General features: G+C 40.3%; 1 protein-coding gene across 3 annotated transcripts in view; it reads left to right on the top strand.

Moving 5' to 3' along the window:
• Positions 1-23,580, top strand: part of UNC80 (unc-80 homolog, NALCN channel complex subunit) — a 173,214-nt gene that overhangs the window by 108,741 nt on the left and 40,893 nt on the right. For all 3 annotated transcript variants that reach the window (XM_008145215.3, XM_054723140.1, XM_008145214.3), the window contains 14 exons: positions 768-949; positions 1,461-1,592; positions 4,760-4,946; positions 5,557-5,688; positions 6,668-6,811; positions 7,596-7,696; positions 8,935-9,021; positions 12,859-13,042; positions 15,172-15,266; positions 16,768-16,857; positions 17,578-17,679; positions 19,697-19,877; positions 20,970-21,238; positions 22,890-23,024. In XM_008145215.3, coding sequence (XP_008143437.1) covers positions 768-949; positions 1,461-1,592; positions 4,760-4,946; positions 5,557-5,688; positions 6,668-6,811; positions 7,596-7,696; positions 8,935-9,021; positions 12,859-13,042; positions 15,172-15,266; positions 16,768-16,857; positions 17,578-17,679; positions 19,697-19,877; positions 20,970-21,238; positions 22,890-23,024 — 2,021 coding nt within the window. The remainder of the gene's footprint in view (positions 1-767; positions 950-1,460; positions 1,593-4,759; positions 4,947-5,556; positions 5,689-6,667; positions 6,812-7,595; positions 7,697-8,934; positions 9,022-12,858; positions 13,043-15,171; positions 15,267-16,767; positions 16,858-17,577; positions 17,680-19,696; positions 19,878-20,969; positions 21,239-22,889; positions 23,025-23,580) is intronic.

The raw sequence follows: 23,580 nt of genomic DNA, 5'->3' as shown, positions 1-23,580 counted from the left end.
CCTTTCTCTTATTGTCATTTATATTTTCTGGAAATTAAGACAAAAAGCCCAGCTGGCATGGCTCAGTGGTTGAGCATCGACCTATGAACCAGGAGGTCACAGTTCAATTTCTGGTCATGGCACATGCCCAGGTTGCAGGAGGCAGCCGATCAATGATTCTTTCTTATCATTGATGTTCCTATCTCTCTGTCCCTCTTCCTTTCTCTCTGAAATCAATGAAAATATATTTTTTAAAAAGAAATGGTAATATGATTTGTTAATCTTTTTCAGCTTCTCAATCTCTTCTTTCTCTAGGAAGGGTAAAAGTTTAAAAAGTCTATAAGGTAGACTTTATTTTTAACACAACTGATGTAACTGAGACAGTTTTTAATTGACATTTTTATATATTGTCCCTGGGTTATTATAAGATGCCTCTAGCCACTTCCTAAAAAGGATATTTCAATATGCAGTCTCCTTTTTTCATTTGCTTCCTCTGGCATTCACTTTGCACTGTGGGCCATAGCAGATTTTGCATAGAATGAGTTGTTCTATTGAAATGTCATGTTGTCGCTGCCCTCGCCCCAGATATTGGAAGACTGTGGTTGGCACGTAGGATGGTGTTTGGTTTCCAGTGACTGAAACGAGGTTTGCTTTTGCCGATGCTGGTGGCCTGGCTCGATGAGCTCAGAAGTCATTTTGAGGAGATGGGAGCAATTCTCCCTTCTCTCCGTCCCCTGAAACCAAGCAGTGAAAAGCTGTGTGGCTGATGAATTGTTGACTGTCTCCAGCTGCCATGTTCCTGCTGTGTGCGGTCAAAGTCCCCGAGGCCGTGTCCGACATGCTGATGTCAGAGTTCCAGCATCCGGAGACAGTGCAGAGGCTGAACGCCGTCCTCAAGTTTCACACGCTCTGGAGGTTTCGCTATCAGGTCTGGCCCCGGATGGAGGAGGGAGCACAGCAGATTTTCAAGGTGAGGGATCCTTCCCACATGGCAATTAGATGAACAAACCCCACCCAAACGTTGAAATCCTTGAATCAAGTCTGCAGTGTATGGCCCAAGAGATGCTTCTTTTCATGTTTCTCTGATTATATAAGTAAACTTAACTCATCTGTGAATGAATTCTTATTGTTAAAAAATAAAATATAGAAGAACATAAAGTGAGAAAATCAAATCTCTGTAAACCTCTAGATATCACTACCATCCCCAGAGATAAGCACTTAAAAGTTTGGTGTATAATCATCCAGACATTTCACTATATATACACAGATAGATGTGTTTTGGAGGATTGGGGATTAACAAAAATAGGGACCATTTAGTTGAAACCCTTCATTTGATTAATAAGTAAACTGAGCCCTAGAGTGGTTCATCCTATGCGTTATAACATCCTGAGCTCTGTAAGATTATGTCATAATTATACTTCTGAGTCATTCAAAATTATTCTTCATCTTACTCACCTCATTCTTTTGATATCAACTAACAGATCCCGCCTCCCAGTATAAACTTCACCCTGCCCTCTCCAGTGCTTGGAATGCCATCTGTCCCAATGTTTGATCCCCCGTGGGTCCCTCAGTGCAGCGGGAGTGTCCAGGACCCCATTAATGAAGACCAGTCTGTGAGTAATAGGCACTTTCTTTTCCCCAGGCTTCATGGTGTACATGTAAGAGAGAAGAACAAGGAATGTGTTCGTATGTTTATTTGTTGTCATAATAACATAATAACAACACAGAAAATCAGCTACAAAGGTCTTTTGTTTTGTGAATAGCACAGAAGGAACTGACATCTGGATGAGCATTTGCAACCTTCAAGCCAACACAGTTTTGTTTTATAATCAAAGCAACAGCCACCTTATAAGGATATTAAGAATTGATTTCTTGGCCAAAGGTTAACACTTTTGCCTCTATCTTACCTAATAATAGACAAACAGGCTAATTGACCATACCTTCATGATGCCCACAGCCAATCAGGAGTGAGTAACCCACAAAGATGGCAGTTAATTTGCATATACAGCCACCAAGCGCCCGCCCCTGGCTGCTCTGGGCCTCTGAGCTGTGTAGGAAGGTGGAAAGGCGGCTCCAGACCAAAGCAAAAGTGGTGCCAGCAGCCAGGGAAAGGAAGGCCCATTCTGGCATGAATCTTCGTGCATCAGGCTTCTAGTTTATTATAAAACAAGTGTTTTAAACTTATAATACATAAGCTACCCCACAGTTAATGATATCGGCCCTGGATAAATAAGAAAAAGTACTGAGTTGGTGGCTCTTGTTTCCTTGTTTTGACCTGAGTCCATTCTTCATCTTGTTGATTCCCAGTATCATCCTCACAGTCATCACTGTGAGACCTCAGGTCTTGGGCTTCTCTAGTAGACCACTGCTGTATGTAAGGTAATTTACCAATAGTTAAGTTTAGAACATTCTCTTTCTGGACAAGAACCAAGTATATGAGCCTTTTGAAAAAATGAATCTTAAAATAACACTTTTTTACCTTTTAAATAGCATTTTTTTTTAAAATTACAAGAGTAATGTAGAAAAAAAATTTAATAAAACAAAAATAGAAAAAAAAAAAACACATCTCTGCACAAACCTGTGATTATAAAGGTTTAGAATTTAGGGTAATTGGTATATAAATATTAAAGATGTTTTTTAAAAATATTTTTATTGATTTCGGAGAGGAAGGGAGAGGGAGAGAGATAGAAACATCAATGATGATAGAGAATCATTGATTGGCTGCCTCCTGCATGCCCCACACTGCGAATTTAGCCCAAAACCTGGGCATGTGCCCTGACCGGGAATAGAACACTGACCTCCTGGTTCATAGGTTGATGCTCAACCACTGAGCCATGCTGGCTAGGCAATATTAAAGATTTTTGATACATCTCACAAAATATCCCCAGGAAGTTTGTACCATTTTAACTTTATACAATAGAATGGGAAAGTGCCCCTTTATTCCAATTAACTAGTGTTCTTTTTTAAATGCCATTGTGAATGGCACAAAACATTATTTTGTTGTTTAAAAAGTTAGCTGAATATTTGAAGTCAGGTTAAACATATTGCATATCACACATACATTTTTTAGACATTATAGTTTTCTTTGGGGAACTGTTTGTTTGAACTCTACCCATCAAAATATTTTATTTTAATTCTTTTCCATACAGTGCCTTTGTATCTGATGGTTTTAATGCCAAAGAGAATGTCATACCTGGTTCTTCCCCCATATGTGCAATCATTTCATCATCTGAACATCATCAGGATCTTTGATTTTTCTCCCAGACAGGTGATGGATTCATTTGAGCCAATCACATTCTTTACTCCACCTTCACAATAAATTTCAAATCAAGTGCCCTGGTTAAACTATCTTAACCCTGACTCTGAAAATGAATTGCTATGTAGCCCATCAAATGTCCTAAATTGCTATTGTACCATTCATTATATGAAGCCATTAGTCTTATGTTAAGATCCTGCTTAAAGGGACTTTTATGAATGCAGCCCTTTAGAAGAGTGACCAACAACTCTTGTCTGTCTCTAAAACCCTATACGACCACTGGCAACAAAGAGATTTGCAATAACTATTATGCATAAACATTACTTCATAATGACAGCAAAGAATTCCCGTGATCACTGCCCTGCTCTGAGAATACTGACTGTCCCCAAAGCCCTTGGAACTTGTCTCAGCATAAACATCATGATTGAAGCACAAATAGAATGGCCATTATGCAGAGTGAATGTATTCTCCTTTATTGTGTCTTTATCTGTTATGCCTTACCCAATGGTAAACAAAGTCAAATTTTATATTCAATTTATAACACCAGCAACTCTCATAATTTCCATCAGTAACTTTGTTTCTACAAATATTCAGTATTTACACTGTGTTAACGTATTTATCTACAAACTAGAGGTCTGTTGCATGAATTCGTGTACCAGTGGGTCCCTTGGCCTGGCCTGTGGGAGGGTCAAAACCGGCTCTCCAACATCCCCTCAGGGGTCCTGGATTGCAAGAGGGTGCAGCCAGGCTGAGGGATCCCACCGGTGCCCAATCGGTGTCGGGGAGAGACGTGGGAGGTTGGCTAGCCAGTGAGGGACCACAGGAGGGCTCCAGGGTGTGTCCGTCCCATCTCGCTCTGTCCCAATTGGCCAGATCCCAGCAGCAAGCTAACCTACTGGTTGGAGTGCACATCATAGCGAGCAGTTAAGCGGCCTTAGCATATCATTAGCATATTACACTTTGATTGGTTGAACAGCTGACCAGTCGACCAGACACTTAGCATATCAGGCTTTTATTATATAGGATATTATGTATTTATACTGTGGTAGATATGTGAGATTTAAAAAATGAAATAAATCATAAGTAATGGGTTTATATGAGAGATAGATCTCTTTCCTCCTCCTTTCTATTATTCTGACTTTCTCTTTTATTAACCTTATGAAATAAATGACCTTCAGTTAAAACCAGTTCAAACAATGTGGAGAGTATTAAAAACCATTTGTCTTTAATGTTTAAAGAGTGAATCATTGATATCACCCCAAATCCTAAAGGTAAAATAGGATTTTTTCAGAAATCACAGACATTCTTGAAGAATTATTCTGATTGAGTGAAAAACAATAGCTTAGTTGTACCAACCTGGGAACTTGGTAGAAAAACTAGTAAATCTCCAGGAACTTAGATCATGGAGGCACTAATGTTTCCTGAGGACAGAGTACCACATTTGTGTGATTCATTGGAACACTCTATGCTTGGGACCTTACAGAAGAGTTGCTATTCAATAAACTTGCCTTCCTGTCTCCATAGAAATCCTTTTCAGCCCGGGCTGTGTCCCGTTCCCATCAAAGGGCAGAACACATCTTAAAGAACTTGCAGCAGGAGGAAGAGAAGAAGCGTCTTGGCCGAGAAGCCAGCCTCATCACCGCCATCCCCATCACCCAGGAGGCTTGCTACGAGCCCACCTGCACACCCAACTCAGAGCCAGAAGAAGAAGGTGCCCTCTGCACATAGGGCTTCTTGGGGGCGGAGTCCCAGGAAAGGGAAAGAGCTTGCTTTTAAAGAAACATTGATAATTTTATGTGAAATAAGGTGATATGCTTCCTCGATCTCTCTCTCACCTCCTGACACTGTCCGAAGAAAGAAATATTTTCATTTTCTAAATGATCACAGTCGGCCTGTTTCAAGAGGTGAATGATAGCCACACTGAACAAACCAGTATGAAAATGGACCAAGCAGTGATTGTGATTCAGGGAACAGCTAAATCTAGAGTGTTTATAAAAGTAGATGCCATCAATCTTTCATCATTAAAAATGGGATTAATCTATTAACTACCTTCAACCCTCAGAAGTACAGACAATTTGTTGGTTGGTATCAGAAAATGACTTAGGAACCATTCTAAAATCAGTGATTCTCTGCTTTTTATGGAATCTTTGGGAGGAATTTTGTCTTTCTGATATATTTTTTTCATTTCTAAGTATACTTGAACTTATTTAAGATTTATGCTCTGAGAGCACTATACACTTACAATGCAAGTGCAGCTAGAGTTGTGATGATAGCTATCTTGTTATGAAACCAAAGTTCACGTTCCCCATATTCTTTGCCAGTAGAAGAAGTCACCAATCTGGCATCCCGCCGACTGTCTGTCAGTCCATCCTGTACCTCCAGTACTTCCCACAGGAATTATTCCTTCCGCCGAGGGTCGGTCTGGTCGGTGCGTTCAGCTGTCAGTGCCGAAGGTGTGTCCTCTTGCAAATACGATATTCATTCCTCATGACATGTGGATTTTGAAACAGTTTCCAGTTAACATTATTTCATTTCACTATACTACACCGCCTTCATTAAATAGCTTGTTTCATGACTTGAAGTTCTAAAAAAATATTGGATTGAGTGGTAGCCTAAAAAATTTATCATTGATTTTATCCAGCAATTGTCCTTTTAAGTTGTTGCTGAGGGTTCCGTAGACTCAGTTGCCAGTTAACAGTTTTAAACCCTGCCTACACATTACAAATCAGAATCTCTAAGGGTGGGACCCACACGTCGGTATTTCTTTAATCTACTCAAGGTATTTCAGTGTGTGGCCAATTCCTAGTAAGATGCTTTAAGAAGCTGTTCTGGAATCATGAAACAACTAAAGGAAGACCATAGCTCATGCTCCTCCTGTAATGAAATCTGATTCCGGGGGGAAATGTGATACTCTTCAGTCCCAAGAATTTAAAAGATATGCCTCCCTGAGAATGAGCAGCTACCTGGGACTCACTGCTTCATGATCGTACAAATTTCATCTCTGATTCAGAAAGTCATCAAAAAGTCGTACAGAAATTATGCTTCATGGTTATGCAAGTTTTATCACTCATTTATAAAATCATATTAAAAAGTTGTACAGAAACCAATGGTTATCACCCCTTGGCTACATAACCCAGGGGAACTTAAAAAGATGACCAGTGCTGATGGAGATGGTGTTAACATAAGGGTTAATATGAAGATCAACTGAATAGATTTGAACAACCAGAAGGAAACCATTATACTTATATTGATTTCGTGTTTCAAAAGGGCACCAAGAAAATTCAATGGGGAAAGAATAGTCTTTTCAACCAATAATGCTGGGATATCTATAAACCAAAGAATGTTAAATAAGTAGGTCTTGAACTGAGAAGTGTTGTTGCACTAGAATTACAATACTGAATAAGAGCACCTCGATTATGTCTCCTGCTTCAGATGAGGAGCACACAACTGAACACACGCCAAACCACCATGTGCCTCAGCCCCCACAGGCGGTGTTCCCAGCATGCATCTGTGCAGCAGTGCTCCCCATTGTTCATCTCATGGAGGATGGGGAGGTGCGGGAAGATGGAGTAGCAGGTACGGTTTTATTAGTAAAACCAAATACTTACACTGTTCCTCTGGTATAGGATAGTAGGGTGTTCTTGACTATATTAACTATTGGCCACATATTGAGTTGTTTTATGCATATGTGACAGTTATAGATTTACAGTATAATGTACTTGAGCATTATCACTTTCTCTTCCTCTCCACCTTTATGACTAAAAAAATTGCATTTAAAATAAGTAGCTGGGTTCAGGAGCATTGTTCATGACCAGAGAACAGAACAACACTTATTTGGCCACCTGGAAATCAAATGGTGATTTTGGCCACCTTAGAAATCTTAGCTATTAGCTACACATCACTAATGCCATCTTTCCACTTGGTTATCTTTCCAGAGATACTACCCAAAGAGAATAATTGCACCATGAAATGATAAACTAGAGGTAGAGATGATTTACATTTGTAAAAGTTTAATATTCTTAATGTTCTAAAAAAAAAAAAGTAATGATTCTTTTAAATCCCCCCCCAAAAAAAGCAAAAGATATAGATACAATCTAATGACAATAATATCTGTAAACAACATTGTTGTTTAAAACAATAAAATATTACACTTCAGCTGAAAGAACTACAAAGGTTATTTTAAATGAAAATACCCATGGTTGGTAATGATTGGAAGGGGGTGCAGGGGAGGGAAGTTCACAGAACTTTTTTAAGACAAAACAATAGAGACTAATTAAAGCTTAGTAAATTGCTTGAATACTTTATCTAATAGGTTTATTTCCATTTAAGACAAATAGTCAATTTCCTTTCTCTTCTAAAGTGAGTGCTGTGGCCCAACAAGTCTTGTGGAACTGTCTAATTGAAGATCCATCAACAGTTCTTCGACATTTTCTGGAAAAACTGACCATCAGCAATAGACAAGTAAAGTCCTCTTTTTTTATGTGTAGCTATGTGTGTGAACACTGTTAAAAGCAAGCAATGGGCTATATAATGCTGTGCATGCAACATCAATGTCTTCTGATAATGACAAGGATGAGCAATGTTAAACTTTGTTGTTTTCTTTCTAATTTCTCTTAACTGATGTCTCCATAGTGTACCTGTGGTGCACTGCTTAGGACAGTGATGGGCAACCTTTTGAGCTTGGTGTGTCAAACTTCGCCAAAAAACTGAGCATAACTCGGGTAGTGTGTCACTTTGAGGAAAAAACATTATTTCGCAAATGTTTCATCCTCAGGAGCAGCAAATGTTTCATCCTCGGCATGCGGCCGCCTCAGCGGCCGCGTGTCATCAGAAATGGCTACGCGTGTCAGTGCTGACATGCGTGTCATAGGTTTGCCATCACTGGCTTGGGATGACCCTAAGATACCAAACAGATTCTCAGTCTTTTAAACAAAGATTAAATTCAGTATAATTTTCTTAGAACATCTGTTGAACTCTGCTTGGTAGACTGTGATAGATGCAGATAGGGTTACTAAAATATGTTGAAACTCTTTATTCAAAAATTCTAATTTAATGGACCACCCTATAACAAGACTGTGCCAAATAAAAGTAGTTTTCTGAGCACTGGTAAAATTCACTGATGACTGAAAAGTATGTTCATTTATATGTTATGGTCCTGTTTGCTGGAAGATTAAGTTTAGCTTCTGAAAGGTAAGGTTAATTACATTTTTATTATCCTATCTTGGCCTAGCTTTATCTGTTTCACTCGAAACCTAGGAAGTAGAACTATGAAGTTGAAAAAACCTGGTTTGCTTAATGGTGTCTCAACATGGGTTCTCCTGTCTTCTGGTCTAGGCTCCGCCCTTTGGGAATGGGCTCAGGTGTGTTTTTTTTTAAAAAAAAGCATAAGTTCTCCGCATGTTTCATCACACCTGGCAGCCATAGCAAATAGAGTTGATGAAATATACCACTTTCCCATGATTTTTTAAAAAGTTGTCCAACTGCTGCTCGGTGATTTCATATATTAGCTCCTAGGAGAAGGTGTTAGAGTTGGTTTAAACACTATGTCACAAGTATCACATAGACGATGTTAAAATGTTGAACAAAGTGGAAGTCAAATGTGGGCAAAAGTAGAGAATATCCATCCCCCTACTTTTCAAAAAGTTAATTTTATTGCCTACAGCATGGCAGCTGAATGACGTAGAATTCTTTTCTTTCAGGATGAGTTAATGTACATGCTACGCAAACTTCTCCTGAATATTGGAGACTTTCCTGCTCAGACATCTCACATACTGTTCAACTACTTGGTGAGTTTCAGCCTCCAGTAGATTATAAATGTTCATTCCAAGTAGGAAGCAACAACATGAGAAAAGGTCTTCCCATTAACATGTGACTAAAGGTGAACTGTAGTCAGCTAAATATCATAATCATCTAAGTTCCCCACTGTGTGTGTGGGAAACCTCTCCTGGCACAGTCCTTGATATGTGGTGGGTGCTCAATAAATGTTAGCCTCCTCTCTGTCTTCCTTGGGCATTATACAACTTCCTTATGTTAGTTCCTAATTTTGGTTTGAGAAAACATATAGTATGTAGTTTTTAGTCATTTTTCCCTTATCTCTCTCTCTCTCTCTCTCTCTCTCTCTCTCTCTCTCTCTCTCTCTCCACACACACACACGCACACACACACACACACACACACACACACACACACAAATGTTGCCCTAGGTGGAAAGTATTTGTAAGTGTACTTTAGTATGGGAACTATCTATGCCTTAAGCCATCCTGACAAGTCCTTTCTGCACCCTCCAGAATTTACCAGTTTCTTTGCATTCTTCTTGCACTCTAAATGGATATGCAGTTTGGGGACTGTTAACATGATGCCTGTTCTTTGAAATTGCACCTTCATCCAGGCAGACAGATGCCAAATAAATTTCTATGCTGAGAGAAACTCTTCTTTCTCCCTTACTGTTATTGGTCTTCTAGCAGGTTGGAAAGAAGTGTTGTTCATATGCATCTGCAGCAAAGTGATAAATGCAGCTTACACTACGACATTAACGTGCAGAGGAAATTTGTAATTCCTTTCTCCTCTCTTTGACTGATTTGGTTTTTCTCCTGAGAGTCCACCTACTGGTTGACAAGGAAAGTAATGAAAATCATGTCCAATCCAGTTTTAAGTTCAGACTGATAAAAATATATAAATAGTACCTTTGGATGGTGTTCAGTGTCTCTTGGCTAAAAATACTTAGTTTCTAGGATACTTCCCTTCCAACTGCTTTCATTTTTAAACACCATGTGAAGTTGGGAAGAAAAAAGACCTTTGTTCAGCCTTCCATCCATTGTTCGTTTGCTCTGGCTCTTGCCTTCATGAAACGGTGCCCTCTCTCTGGCTGGTTGCTGAATGCCCAGCCAGTGGACACCAAAGCCCATGGCTGCTGTGACTTGGGGTCCCTCTGCTCTTAGCAGTGATTTCTGGGAGACTCTAACTCACCTCAGCCCCTGCTGCACTCTGGGAGTGAGTCCCAAATGGCTCCAGCTAGAGGACCCTATACAAATGACACCGACATATGCCAATTCTATCTAGAAAGCTCTCCAGCCAAACCTTATGCTACTTCTGGTCCTGTCTACATCACACAGAAGCCAAAGGTAGATCACCAAAGCCAGATATCAAGGCCTCCCTCAGATGTGTGCTCTGCCCAGTTTACGTTGGAATGTCTCTGAGGTGAACTCTTGTCAGACACCCTAACAGAGACTGGGAGGAAGGGCCCCTTCGGGGTACCTGCCCATTCCCAGGCCACTAGGTGTGGGAAATGTTTCCTTGGACCACTGCTCTCCTCCCTCCTTTAGCCTTGAGATATGAAGATGGACATTTCATTTCCCTTCTGCCATATACTTCTGTCAACTCCAAAAGAAAACTTTAATGGTAGACACAGTCTTCTCAGCTGGGTAATACATAAGAGAAAAGGGCTAACCATGCTTTGTCTTTGCCTTAAAACCTTGTCTGAATGAATATAAATTTCTGTTCTGCATTTCTGTCTAAACCCTAGTCTTTCCCTGAATCACACCCACATAGATATTTTAGGTGGACTGGGGAAAGGGTCTTGTACTCAGACTGGCACAATAGTGAGGAGCATAGCAGTTTTTAAACCATTACCCTTATTATACATCTTTTATCTAACAACTCTTATAGATGTGCATGGTAGGGATATTGGGAACACTAATTCATCTCTTCCAGACTTTGTTAGGGACTTTTTTTATATATATATTTTTATTGATTTTGCCGAAACCGGTTTGGCTCAGTGGATAGAGCATCGGCCTGCGGAGTCAAGGGTCCCGGGTTCGATTCCGGTCAGGGGCATGTGCCTTGGTTGCGGGCGCATCCCCGGTGGGGGGTGTGCAGGAGGCAGCTGATCGATGTTTCTCTATCATTGATGTTTCTAACTCTATATCCCTCTCTCTTCCTCTCTGTAAAAAATCAATAAAATACATTTAAAATATATATATATATATATATATATATATATATATATATATATATTTTTTATTGATTTCATAGAGGAGGGGAGAGGGAGAGAGAAACACCAATGATGGAGAGAGAACCATCGATCAGCTGCCTCCTGCCCACCCCACACTGGGGATTGAGCCCGCAAGCTGGGCATATGACTGGACCAGGAATCAAACTGCAACCTCCTGGTTCATAAGTTGACGCTCAATCACTGAGCCATACCGACTGGGTAATTACTAGGGACATTTAAATCCACTGCGTAACTTGACTCAGAGATCTTCAACCTGGGGTCTGAGCACATCTGGGCATATGTGCAGACTTTTAAAGGAGTGTGTTGCCCACAAAGTTTTAAGGGAATAAATCTCCAAATCCTCAACTTACAAATATGTACTAACACTGTTTGGGCATGCCTGCCATCTCAATCGTCATTCTCCTACAGCTCACAGAAAGGCCCCCCCTGACCATCACAGGAACCAGCAGGCTACACTGACAGACACATTAGACAGAGAAAGAGTCTGATGCACTATATTAGTTTTAAGGAAGCCTCATTTCTGATTGATCGAGGCACTTTGAATCCATAGGACTTCCCACCTTTTTCTCTCTTTCACAGATTTCCACGAGGGCTGAGTTTTGACCCTCATTAGGTTATTCAGCCTTCAGATTAGATCAGTGACACTGATTTTTTCAATGTAACTGGAAAATTGTGTAGGATTAACAAGTTTTTTAAGAAACAATGGATAAAAGCCACTGGAAGGGGTGTGAACTTTCACACTTTTTTTCTGATTTTTGTTGGGCATAATTAATAAGGCAATTAAAGCTTATTTCATCAAGTTTGATGAAACACACATTCCAGTTACAGTCAGTTCTGCTCTTATTTCAATGTATAGAATGTTTAATATATTCTATTCCTATTAACAAAAAATAACCTTATAATGAGACATTTTAAATGTCAGCTTAAAACGTACAGGACATGCAGCCTTCAAAGTTACTGAGAGGACACAACGGCTTTAAAGTTCACCGACTTAGCCAAGCAGAGTGTGCTTCGGTTCAGACCAATAGACATAACCCAATCTGCCAAGAGTATTTGGGCAAATATCATACAGAGATTATTATTAGGTCACCTAACTACCTGAGCAGCAAGTGACTTAGAGCCTGGAAAACTGATCTTCTACTTCCTCTTAAGAAGCACCATTTTTAGTGACATATAAACAGGCAGCAATCTATTCTGATCAGTTTTTCGCCCTCTCCTGCTTACTGCCATTACAAGTGCTGGAGAGCCCTGGCCAGTGTGGCTCAGTTGATTGGGCATCATCCCGAGCACCGAAGTGTTGCCCTTCAGATTCCTGGTCAGGGCACATGCCCAGGTTGCGGGCTCAATCCCCGTTAGGGGACGCGTTGGAGGCAGCCGATCAATGTTTTGCTCTCACATCCATGTTTCTCTCTCTCTCTCTCTCCCTCTCCCTTCCTCCCTCTCTCTAAAAGCCAATAAAAATCTTTTAAAAAGAAAGTGTTGGAGAAAGTGTTTGAACAGAAAACACAAAGGTACAAAAGACGATTTAGTCAAGAAAAGAAAAGCCAAGGAAATGAGAATGTGCACGCAGGATCATTGTGGCTTTGTGAACTCTCCCTGTTCTGCCTTGCAGGTGGGATTGATCATGTACTTCGTGCGGACCCCTTGCGAGTGGGGCATGGATGCCATTTCCGCCACCCTGACCTTCCTGTGGGAGGTGGTGGGCTATGTGGAGGGCCTCTTCTTCAAGGATCTGAAGCAGACCATGAAGAAGGAGCAGTGTGAGGTGAAGCTGCTGGTGACCGCCTCAATGCCAGGTAATCCACCACTGCTTTTGGACAACACAACCTTTTCTTTAAGTAACTTTTTATTATTTGTTTTTTAAATTTATTTTTCAATGACAGTTTCCATTCAATATTGTTTTGTATTAGTTTCAGGTGTATAGTATAGGGGTTAGAAAAGCATATACTTTATACAGTGATTCCCCAATATTTCTAATACCCATCTGACAGCATACGTAGCTATTAAAATATCATTAATTATATTTCCTCTGCTGTATTTTATACCCCCATGACTATTCTGTAACTACCAATTTGTACTTCTTAATCCCTTCACCTTTTTCACCCATCTCCCCCAACCTTCCTCTCCTCTGGCAACCATCAGTCTGTTCTCTGTGTCTATGAGTCTGTTTCTATCTTGTTTGTTCTAAATAGCCCTTTTAAAGACCAAGCATCTCTTTCATTCATGAGAAAATTGTCAGAGTCCTGACCCTGGTGTTGAGTGCTTCAAAGAATTTTTGTTTAGTACAATCCGAAAAAAATACAATAGACCCTTTAAGAGTTAGCAATTGCCAGATGAAAAGGGAGACATCAGAACTGAGATCCCTGTGAATCAGTCCTTGAAGGGCTGCCAAGGTTACAGATTTATTTAAGTCTATTGCAGAGGGCCAGCTGAGCTGAAAGCCTTTTGGAATGAATTTTTGGCACTGCAAGGAGAATAAATATTGTTTGCATGGCATGGACCCCAGTCCTTTGTAAACTCAATGAGAGATGGCTTTATGAAAAAAGGGAAAAGGAAAAATCAGGAAGAGAATTACAAAAGAACATGAAGTGTGATGTAAACTCTAGATACAGTTTCTTTTCACTTTGAATAGCTTGTCTTTGTTTAAGATAAAAATTTTGCAAAGCCTTTATCCTTGTGCAGTAACTAAGGAAATATGAGATGATACATGTATTGATGTAAAAAGAAAGACACAATTATGTATAAGAACACAGGTTCTGGCAGCAAAGAAGTCTGTGTTAAAATCAGAAAACTTCCCTTTATTGTCTGTATAATTAATATTAGCTATAAAAAAGTTCATAATTTTTAAGCGTTCTTTCATCTGTAAAATGGGGATATAACCATACTTCACAATCCTGAGGGGATAGATGGGTTTAGGTATGTAAAATTCTCACTACTGTACCTGACTCATGGTAAGCATTCAATAAATGCTAGTTGTGCATTTACGTATGTTCTGTAGATAAGTCAACAAAGTGATCAGTTTTTATTATAACAAACTCATGTTCTCACTCATAATTCTTAAAAACAACTCATTAAAAATCAAGGTACATCATAATGTTCACAAAGATTTGTAATTAGTGAATGAAGTAGAATAAGTACTGTCTCACTGGCAAAGTAGAATACTGAAACTGTACATTTAAACTGTATTTAAGGTACTTGTTTTGGTTTTGCTAATATTCTGTTTATATTTTCTCAACCATTATTACCTGATCCTCTCATTTAAAATGCAGGACATATTTGTTGCAATGCTTAAGGTTTGAATTCTGATTCTTCCACTAAATAAATGTGTTCCTTTGAATAAGTTACTTATAAGTTCTTACTTATAAGAATAAGTGCTATTTCATCATTTGTAAGACGAAAATAGTAATACCCATGCCTGGCCGGTATGACTCAGTGGTTGAATGTCGCAGGTTCGATTCCCGGTCAGGGTATATGCCCTGGTTGCAGGCTCGGTCCCCAATAGGGGGGGTGTGCAGGAGGCAGCTGATTGATGTTTCTCTCTTATCAATGATTCCATCTCTCTCTCCCTCCCTCTCTCTCTAAAATCAATAAAAACATATTTTTAAAAAATTATAAAAAAGAAAATAGTAAAACCCATATTAGAGTTGCTGTGAGGTTTAAATATGATCATGCACATAAAATACATATAAAAGTATTGAGGACTCCATAAATGGTAGCTGTAATTATTTAGAAAATGATTATATTTAAAATATATATTTAACTAGAAATAGAGGAGTGCAGTTAATACACTACACAATTCCTATTAAGCACTAATAGTAATAATCATAACAATAAAATATCAGCTTATTGATAATATTTTAATATTTTGTGCTTTACTATTTTTCTACAGTAGAAGTCAGTTCATTATGATTTTTTCCTTCTGTAGGTACCAAAACCTTGGTGGTTCATGGACAGAATGAGTGTGATATCCCAACCCAATTACCAGTCCATGAAGACACTCAATTTGAAGCCCTGTTAAAGGTAGGGGTGACTTCGACAGGAACAATTTTTTAATGGCACAATGACTGTGAACACTTCCCTGACCAGCCAGCTTAGAATTACGTGGCACTTTTCTATCTTCCACCCAATACGTACATTTATTTACCTCTTCTAGAATCCCTTCCTCTATCTGTGTACTTTCTCCGCTTTCTTGAGTAATTGTCCCCACTTTTACTGACATCTTAGCTCTGCATTGAAGTAGGCAAACTCATGCAGCTACCATAGCAGCATGACCCTCGCACGTCCCCCTAACTGCCGTGGGAATACGGTGCACTCCTGCCTTGGAGCTGCCTGGCTCGCCGTGGGGGCAGCTCTGGAGGTGCCTGGGTTTATACACTGAGCACTGGGGCAAACTCCAGCTGTCAGCTGGGATCGATGCCAGAGACTCTTCTAGTGGCATCTGTATACAGTCTTGACTTGTCACTGCTGGAAATTATTGGAGGAGCAGAAAATACATACCTTAGAATAAATCAAGTGAGTCAAGAAATTATTTTTAATGGTTATGGCATGTATTCCCCTCAAAAGAAAGGCAACCCATAGCTGCACGTCTGTAAGGTTTTTGAGGTAAAGTAGTAAGTAAACTAGTACCATGATTCCCACTGGAATCCCTGGTGTTTATTATGTGTAGTTCAAACTTTTAGTAATTGATTTCCTGTAATACAACTCCAGGCTCAGACAGAGGAGAAAAGACCTCTGAAAAATTCCATTTTGCCGAACTTGTATATTTTATTTCAGTAGAAAGGTTGTTAAACTTCCTTCAGGTCTCACCCAGACATCTCCCAGGAATATCTAAGGCCCAGAGAGACAAAACTGAATAATTCCTCCATCTTCCTACTCTATGTTAAATGGTAGGGTAACATGAAGGTAGACAGAGCTCAAACCCAGGCTCCATCACAACCAGTATGACCTAAATCAATTAATAAGACCACTCTACTGACGGTTCCTTTTTTAACAGTACTGGGATACTAGTGCAGGTTATACAAATAATCTACATAGAAAGCCTTGAACTTAGGAAATAGTACATAATAAGTGCTCAACGCATTATAATTTGTATTATTTTTCAAGTTGTTACTAAACTGCTTTCTTCCTGACATTGAGACTAGTAGATGTAACTATGGTAACTATGCTTCCACGGTCCCTTACTCAGTCTGAAATATTATTGTACATCTTTTAGCACTGTGAGAGTAGATGGTTTATATCACCTTACTAGTCTTTATTACATCATTCTTTGGATAACTTCATATCTAAATGCAGTGTGTATCCATATAGTTACATGCACACACACACATATACACCCATGCATAATACATAAGACTGTATAAGATATATATGTATATATATATATACACACATGCACATATATATAAAATCCTTATACGAAGTTACCTTATTTTTATAATATTTGTATTTTGTAGCTTACTACCTGGAAGCACATAGTATGTTCTCAATAAACCTTTATTAAAATGTGTTGTTATTATTCTAGGAGTGTTTGGAATTTTTTAACATCCCAGAATCCCAGTCAACACATTATTTTCTCATGGATAAACGATGGAACCTTATCCACTACAATAAGGTGAGGCTGTGCAGCAATGACATTCCTGTTGGGATGTGTCAGAAGCTCGTCATGCCTTTTTTGAGGGCAGCAAGCCCTTAGGGAGGCATCATTGTTTAGAGGTTAGGAGTATGGCCACTTAGGTCACACAACTTACTGTCTAGGTAGCTGTGGACAAGCCACTTCACTTTTGGAACCTTCAGTTTCCTTGTCTGCAGATTGAAGGCGGTGATAATAGTATCTACTATAGGGTTGTTGTGATCCTCAAAGGAGATAAGCCAAGTAAAGCATAAAGTGATTAATTATTATTAAATCTAGATGAAAAGTTAAGCTGCCCATATAATGACACATGTTTCTAAATGGAATTTTAATGTTTTTCTGATTCCCCCTTCTATGATGGTAAGCATGATAGAGGTACCTGATCTAATGAGCGAAAGGGGACCTCAGGAAGACCCCTGACATCACTTTGCAGTGACTTCCTTCCAAAATGTCATTTAGTCAGCGGCCTTGGCTCCTTGGCTTCTGACAGCACCGTGGTCTTCGGAAAAAAGTACTCAGGCTGGACGCTGGGAAGCTTTCCTGAGGAGGGCTTTTACCTTCCTTGTTATTTTGTCAAACTGGGGAATGTAAAGTAGTAAGAATCAAAACCGTTAGAAAATACATAACTTTTGTTTGTGACCTAAAGAGAAATGAGATCAAAAGTGTAATCATCTTTTTTGTCTTTGTGTGATCCCATCACAGACCTATGTCCGGGATATTTATCCTTTCCGGAGGTCAGTATCTCCACAGCTGAACCTCGTGCATATGCATCCAGAGAAGGGACAGGAGCTCATTCAGAAACAGGTGCCTGACCACCTCCATTTTATCATGTCATTGGGATAATTGCTGGGTAAATGTGTTGCCCAAGCCTGAGATTCTGTGATGCTGTTAGATCCTCTCTGGAGAGGATGGATAGATGGGCCCTTGATCAATAGATAGTTCCCCAAAATAGTTGGTTTAGTTTTGTAAATGGGATCATAATATAAAGTATTAAAGATCATAATATAAAGTACCTGGAGTAGTGCTATAATGAATCATTGGGTATAAACAATAGAAATTTTCTCATTTATTTGCCTATTTGTTTCTAAGCATGGATTTTCATTCTATAGTTTTGTAAAACAGGATTAGAAGTACATATGACATAACTATTAGAAGGTTGTCCCAGAGGTTTATGCTAGCTGGAAAATAAATAAATAGAGAGAATCAGTGCAGTGATGTCTGAAAAGAATACTGAACTAACGTCCAGAGATTGGACTCAGACCCAGCTCTGCCCCTGACCAATCGTCTGACCTTGGGCATGTTACTAACTTCTCTTCAAATAGGACACATAATCAAGAAGTTGTACTTAGATTGAAGATTGAAGAGCATAGGTCCTGGAGAGGTAGCTCAGTTGGCTAGAGCATCATATACTATACGCCAAAGTTGTGAATTTGATCTCAGCACAAACAAGAAGCAACCAATAGCATAAATAAATGGAACAACAGAACTCTCTCTCTCTAATCAACCATTAAAAGCAAATTTTAATTTAAAAAATATAGATTGAAGAGCAGAATAATGTTCACATGTCTTATCGCAAATCAGACTTCAAGCTTAAGGAAAGTCACTACTTTGCATGCAAAATATGTGTAGTATTTAATTCTAACAATATAATTTTAACAATATGATCCATGCATTGCACTGTTTTATTTTTAATTAATTTACATTTATTTTAATAACATTTCTAAACGAGAATTTCAGGATATTTTATAATTTCAGTTTTTCTGCACATAGCAAGAATGCTAACTCAATATCAAATTATCCAAAATACCTTCATGAAATGAATAAGAATGGCATATAATTAGGCCACTTACACCATTAAAAATATATTTACTATTAACTACCTAAATTACATTTAAAAGAAAGAAAATAGTGAATGGGTTAGTATAAGATCTTACAAAACTGTAAGATCTTACATTTAAATGATTTCAGAAACAATTCTCCCCAAATTATCTCAGCCCATAATTTTAGCAGCAAAATAACTAAAGTCATCATGGATAATGGCACTTCACTAGTTTGTTTTTTAACCATGTTTAAGCACATGTTTTAAAAGAATGGCATACATTGGGGCTCTGGCTCTGTGTGCCCTCAGGTTGGACTTAAAGATGTCTAAGTTCCTCAGAAACTTAGTTCCATCCTTCTGGCTCTGAAGGTTCCTCAACAGCGCCTCACTGCTTATGAACTCCCAAATCATATCCCCTGTCCACTGGTCATCAACAGAAAAAGAACTAAGCGTAGGGGCTAAGAGGCCCTTGTTCAGGCCATCTAAATTTAGGGCTAAAGAAGGACTAACCTAGGGTCCCATCAGCTTTAGATTTTTCTTGGATCCCATTTGGGTCAGTTTTAAAGAGGCAAACTCAGAACCAACAAGAAACAGCTTAAGGCATCAATGGAGATGGTAGAAGCAATTGGAGCTGTTAGCTCTTGTTGGAGAAGGTCTTCCATATATTTTGATGTCTGGGCAAATGGCCTCTATGTGATTGAACTATTCTTGACAATGCTTGTGTTGTGGTCCTTCCAGCCTGAAAACTGTAAGAAACACTTCCTTCCATAGAGTAGACACATGCAATAAGTGAGTCAATTAAGTATTATTTGCTCCTTTTGTGTGGAAAAAAAAACCCACCAAAAACCACCACACACACATTTCTCCCTCATTTCCCTTCAGCCCGCCTTGATTTTATCAGCCCAGTTTGCCATTAAAGATTTTACTTCCATTTCTTCACTCTTTGTAATTTCGGAGTTGCTAATTCTACTTGTGTCTGCTCCTGCTTTTGGTTGCTGCAAGGTGTTCACTCGGAAGCTGGAGGAAGTGGGGCGAGTTTTGTTCCTCATCTCCCTGACCCAGAAGATCCCCACGGCCCACAAACAGTCCCATGTCTCCATGCTGCAGGAAGACCTCCTCCGACTGCCCTCCTTCCCTCGAAGTGCTATTGATGCTGAGTTTTCACTCTTCAGTGATCCCCAAGGTATCCAGACAAAAGCATCTCCTCTCTCGGGCATCTCACGCCCTTGTTTAGTCCGTGGCTGAAGAGCATCTCCATCAGCGGACAGTTCTGTAAGCCAGGGGTTCTCAGCCCTCACTGCCCCAGAATCACTGGCAGCACTTGATCAAACACAGGATGCTGGGCCCCACCCTCCACCATCAAGTTTCTGACTCAATGGTTCTGAAATGGGGCCTGGGAACTTGCATTTCTAATAAGTTTCCAGGTAATGATGATGATGCTGTTCTGGGGACCAAACTTGGAGACTACTGCTCCAAGCTAAGTCTAAGCAGCTGAAGGAAGTCTATGATGTTGTTAGGGTGACTAAGTGAAGAACAGGTATTTATAAGAAGCTCAGGAGGAGGAAAACTGTTCTCTCATGACAGAGAGCAGGACAGTGGTGGCCTCTGGGTTGAGGGAGTGAATTTCCTGGAAAAAGGCATAAAGAGACTTTCTGAGGTCCTGAAATGGTCTTATATATTGATTGGGGTGGTGGGTACTTAAGTGTGTAATTTTGTCAAAACTCATTCAACTCTATATAAGATCTGTGCATTTTACTCTCTAAATTATAGCTGAATTGAGAGAGAGAGAGAAACAGAGACAGGAAACAGAAAGAGGTGCACTTTGAAACCTCACCATGTTGCTCAGTTGTTCATTTGGGACAGTTTACTGAAATGAGCAGACTTATGCTCAGTGTCTTCATTGAGACGCAGCAAAGCGTGGAAAGAATTCCAGTCAGACCAGGAATTAAAAGACCAAGCAGTAGTCCCAACCCTGCCATTTTCCTTCTGAAATAACTTCTCTCAAAGCCACAGCTTACTCAGCAGCAACCCGCTGCAGATGTCTCCCCTGTCTGCCCACAGAGTTGCATCAAAGAGATGATGCTGCGAGCCCTTTGAGAGCCAGGAAGTTCACATGAATGCCAGCAACACTGTGCTGCGAAGCCTTTCGGCAGTAGATTTCCACATCCCGGAGTTGGAACACATGGGGAACAGCAGTGCCCTCGGGTGGATCACCCTCCCACGCCGACAGGGACTGCGTGGGGCTAATTCTGTTTCTGCTTTCATGTTCTCACAGCTGGGAAGGAGCTGTTTGGCCTGGACACTCTTCAGAAGAGCTTGTGGATCCAGCTCCTGGAGGAGATGTTCCTGGGCATGCCCAGCGAGTTTCCCTGGGGTGATGAAATCATGCTCTTCCTCAACGTTTTTAACGGGGCTCTGATCCTGCACCCAGAAGACAGTGCCCTGCTCAGGCAGTACGCGGCCACCGTCATCAACAGCGCTGTGCACTTCAACCACCTCTTCTCCCTCAGCGGCTACCAGTGGATTCTGCCCACCATGCTGCAGGTGCCAGCTCTCCTCTCCCACCCAGGGAATTAGCCCGAGGACTGCTCATCCAGCAGGTCTACAGGATCTATACTGAATTTTTTAAAAATACATTTTTATTGATTTCAGAGAGGAAGGGAGAGGGAGAGAGAGATAGAAACACCAATGATGAGAGAGAATCATTGATTGGCTGCCTCCTGCACACCCCCTACTGGGGATCAAGCCTGCAACCCGAGCACGTGCCCTTACCAGAATCGAACCTGTGACCCTCAGTCAGCACGCCAACGCTCTATCCATTGAGCCAAACCAGCTACGGCTATCCTGAAATTTTTAAATGATAGAGTTCTCTTCTTTTGTGACAGCAGAAAGCACCAAATGAAATCGCCCTGAAGTTTTCCAAGAGGTCACAATAGTCTATCCTATGCTGAGATCCCCCAGACCTGGACTATGCTTCCCCGTTTCTTCTGGGCCAGTGACTCTCAGAATATGGTCTCGGGACCAGCAGTACCAGTATCACCTGGGAATCTGTTAGAAACGCACATTCTGGGCTCCAGACCTACTGCATCAGAAACTCTGGAGTCAGGGCCCAGTAATCCAATTTTAATAAGATCTCCAGGTGGTTCTGACACCTTACAATGTTTGAGAACCATTATTCCAATGTATGGAAAGTGTTCAGCTGATATTTCTTTGAGAAAGGCTTTGACTTCTCTCGGAATAGAGATTTTCATTGCCATTACATTTGGTATAAAGAGGTTGAAGGTGGTGAATTTATTAGCAGGAGGACTTCCTGTTTACTCACATCTGATGTGTATCTGGCCATGTTCAGGAGAACTGAGTAAAGTTCAGATAAGGCTGGGGGATCATCCTCATTCTCTAGTTTTGTGGAAGTTTTAATAAAAGTTTTGAAAGTATTACATGCTCGTGCAAAATGAAATTTTCTCAACCTACAGGGGCAGGAAATTTACTTTCAATATCACCAGGGCTCTCTGACCTGTTTTTAAATAGTTGGAATTTTCTCTCTTTTTATAACTTCTTTACTGATTACTAAAAACAATAAATGCTCATTATAAAATAGAGAAGATAAAGAAAAACTTAAAGAAGAAAATAAAATTGCTTATAATCTTCCTTCCCACATGACCATTGTTTCCACTTCTTGAAGACCCTGGCCCTCTATCCTGCCTTTTTTTAAAAAACCGAAGTTGAATCATATCATACATTCAAGTTTGTTACCTACCTTTTTCATTTAAGACTAAGAACACCATGGATATTTTTTTTTTCATGTAGCTACATTTAGTGTTACAGCATTTAAAAAAAACAACTGCACAATATTGTGTTGTATGCACATGCCATAATTCACTTAACTAACCCCAATTTATGAGTAATTTAAGTTGTTTCAAATTTTCCACTGTAATAAGAAACCTTGCAGTGGACATTCTCATATATACACCTTTGTACATTTGGCCAACTCTTTTCTTAAGATAAATTCCTAGTCACAAACTTCCTGGGGGAAGAAGTATATCTGTATATTTTTAGGATTTCTATGTATATTACCCAATTTCTCTGAAGGAAGGTTATTCCGTTTACCTCCCCTCCACCAGCTGAAATGACCCACTTTCCTCCCGGTTCCCCGTGGCTCTGAGGCATTTTCTGACCGTGTGGCGTCTTCCCACAGGTGTACTCTGACTATGAAAGCAACCCCCAGTTGCGCCAAGCCATCGAGTTTGCCTGCCACCAGTTCTACATTCTCCACCGGAAGCCCTTTGTGCTCCAGCTGTTTGCTAGCGTGGCCCCGCTGCTGGAGTTCCCTGTGAGTGAACACTGGAAATCAACGGAGACCAGGAAAACGAGGAAAGCTCTTTATTCACAGCTTGCTTAGCGAGGGCATCACCCACCGTCACTTAGGTTTTGGCAGAGACTCAAAGGCAGACAGAGGAGAGGGAAAACGTTATAGGGAGAAGAGGGAAGGCTCCGGGTATGTTCTGATTGGAGGCTGTTGGCCTGGCGAAGCTGTAAGGGGCGGAGTAGAAGCAGGGCATCCTATGTGATTGGTTAGGGATGCATATTTGGTTTTCTCTGGTTGGTCTTAAATTGGGAGCGGAGACAAGGGTTAGCTATTCATCAAGTCCTGTCTGTTTGGGGGTTTATGGTTATAGGGATTATTGTTTGGTTTCCACTCGAGCTAGTACTCTGATTTCCAGCAAGTCTGATGGGTCGCTTGCTGGTTTTCTGGGCTGGCGTCTGTGGACAGTGGGTTTGGGTTGGTTTCCTGGGCAGGTTACTGCAGTTTGGGGATCAGCAGTTCTGTTGTCATGTATGGCCTGGCCCTTGATCGTTTGTATAATCAGTCTCTCAGCTCTCTTTCT

This window comes from Eptesicus fuscus, chromosome 11, assembly GCF_027574615.1.
Source record: "Eptesicus fuscus isolate TK198812 chromosome 11, DD_ASM_mEF_20220401, whole genome shotgun sequence".
Taxonomy (NCBI): Eukaryota; Metazoa; Chordata; class Mammalia; order Chiroptera; family Vespertilionidae; genus Eptesicus; species Eptesicus fuscus.
Note: the sequence above shows the minus strand (reverse complement) of the source record. Positions and strands in the feature narration are given on the sequence as shown.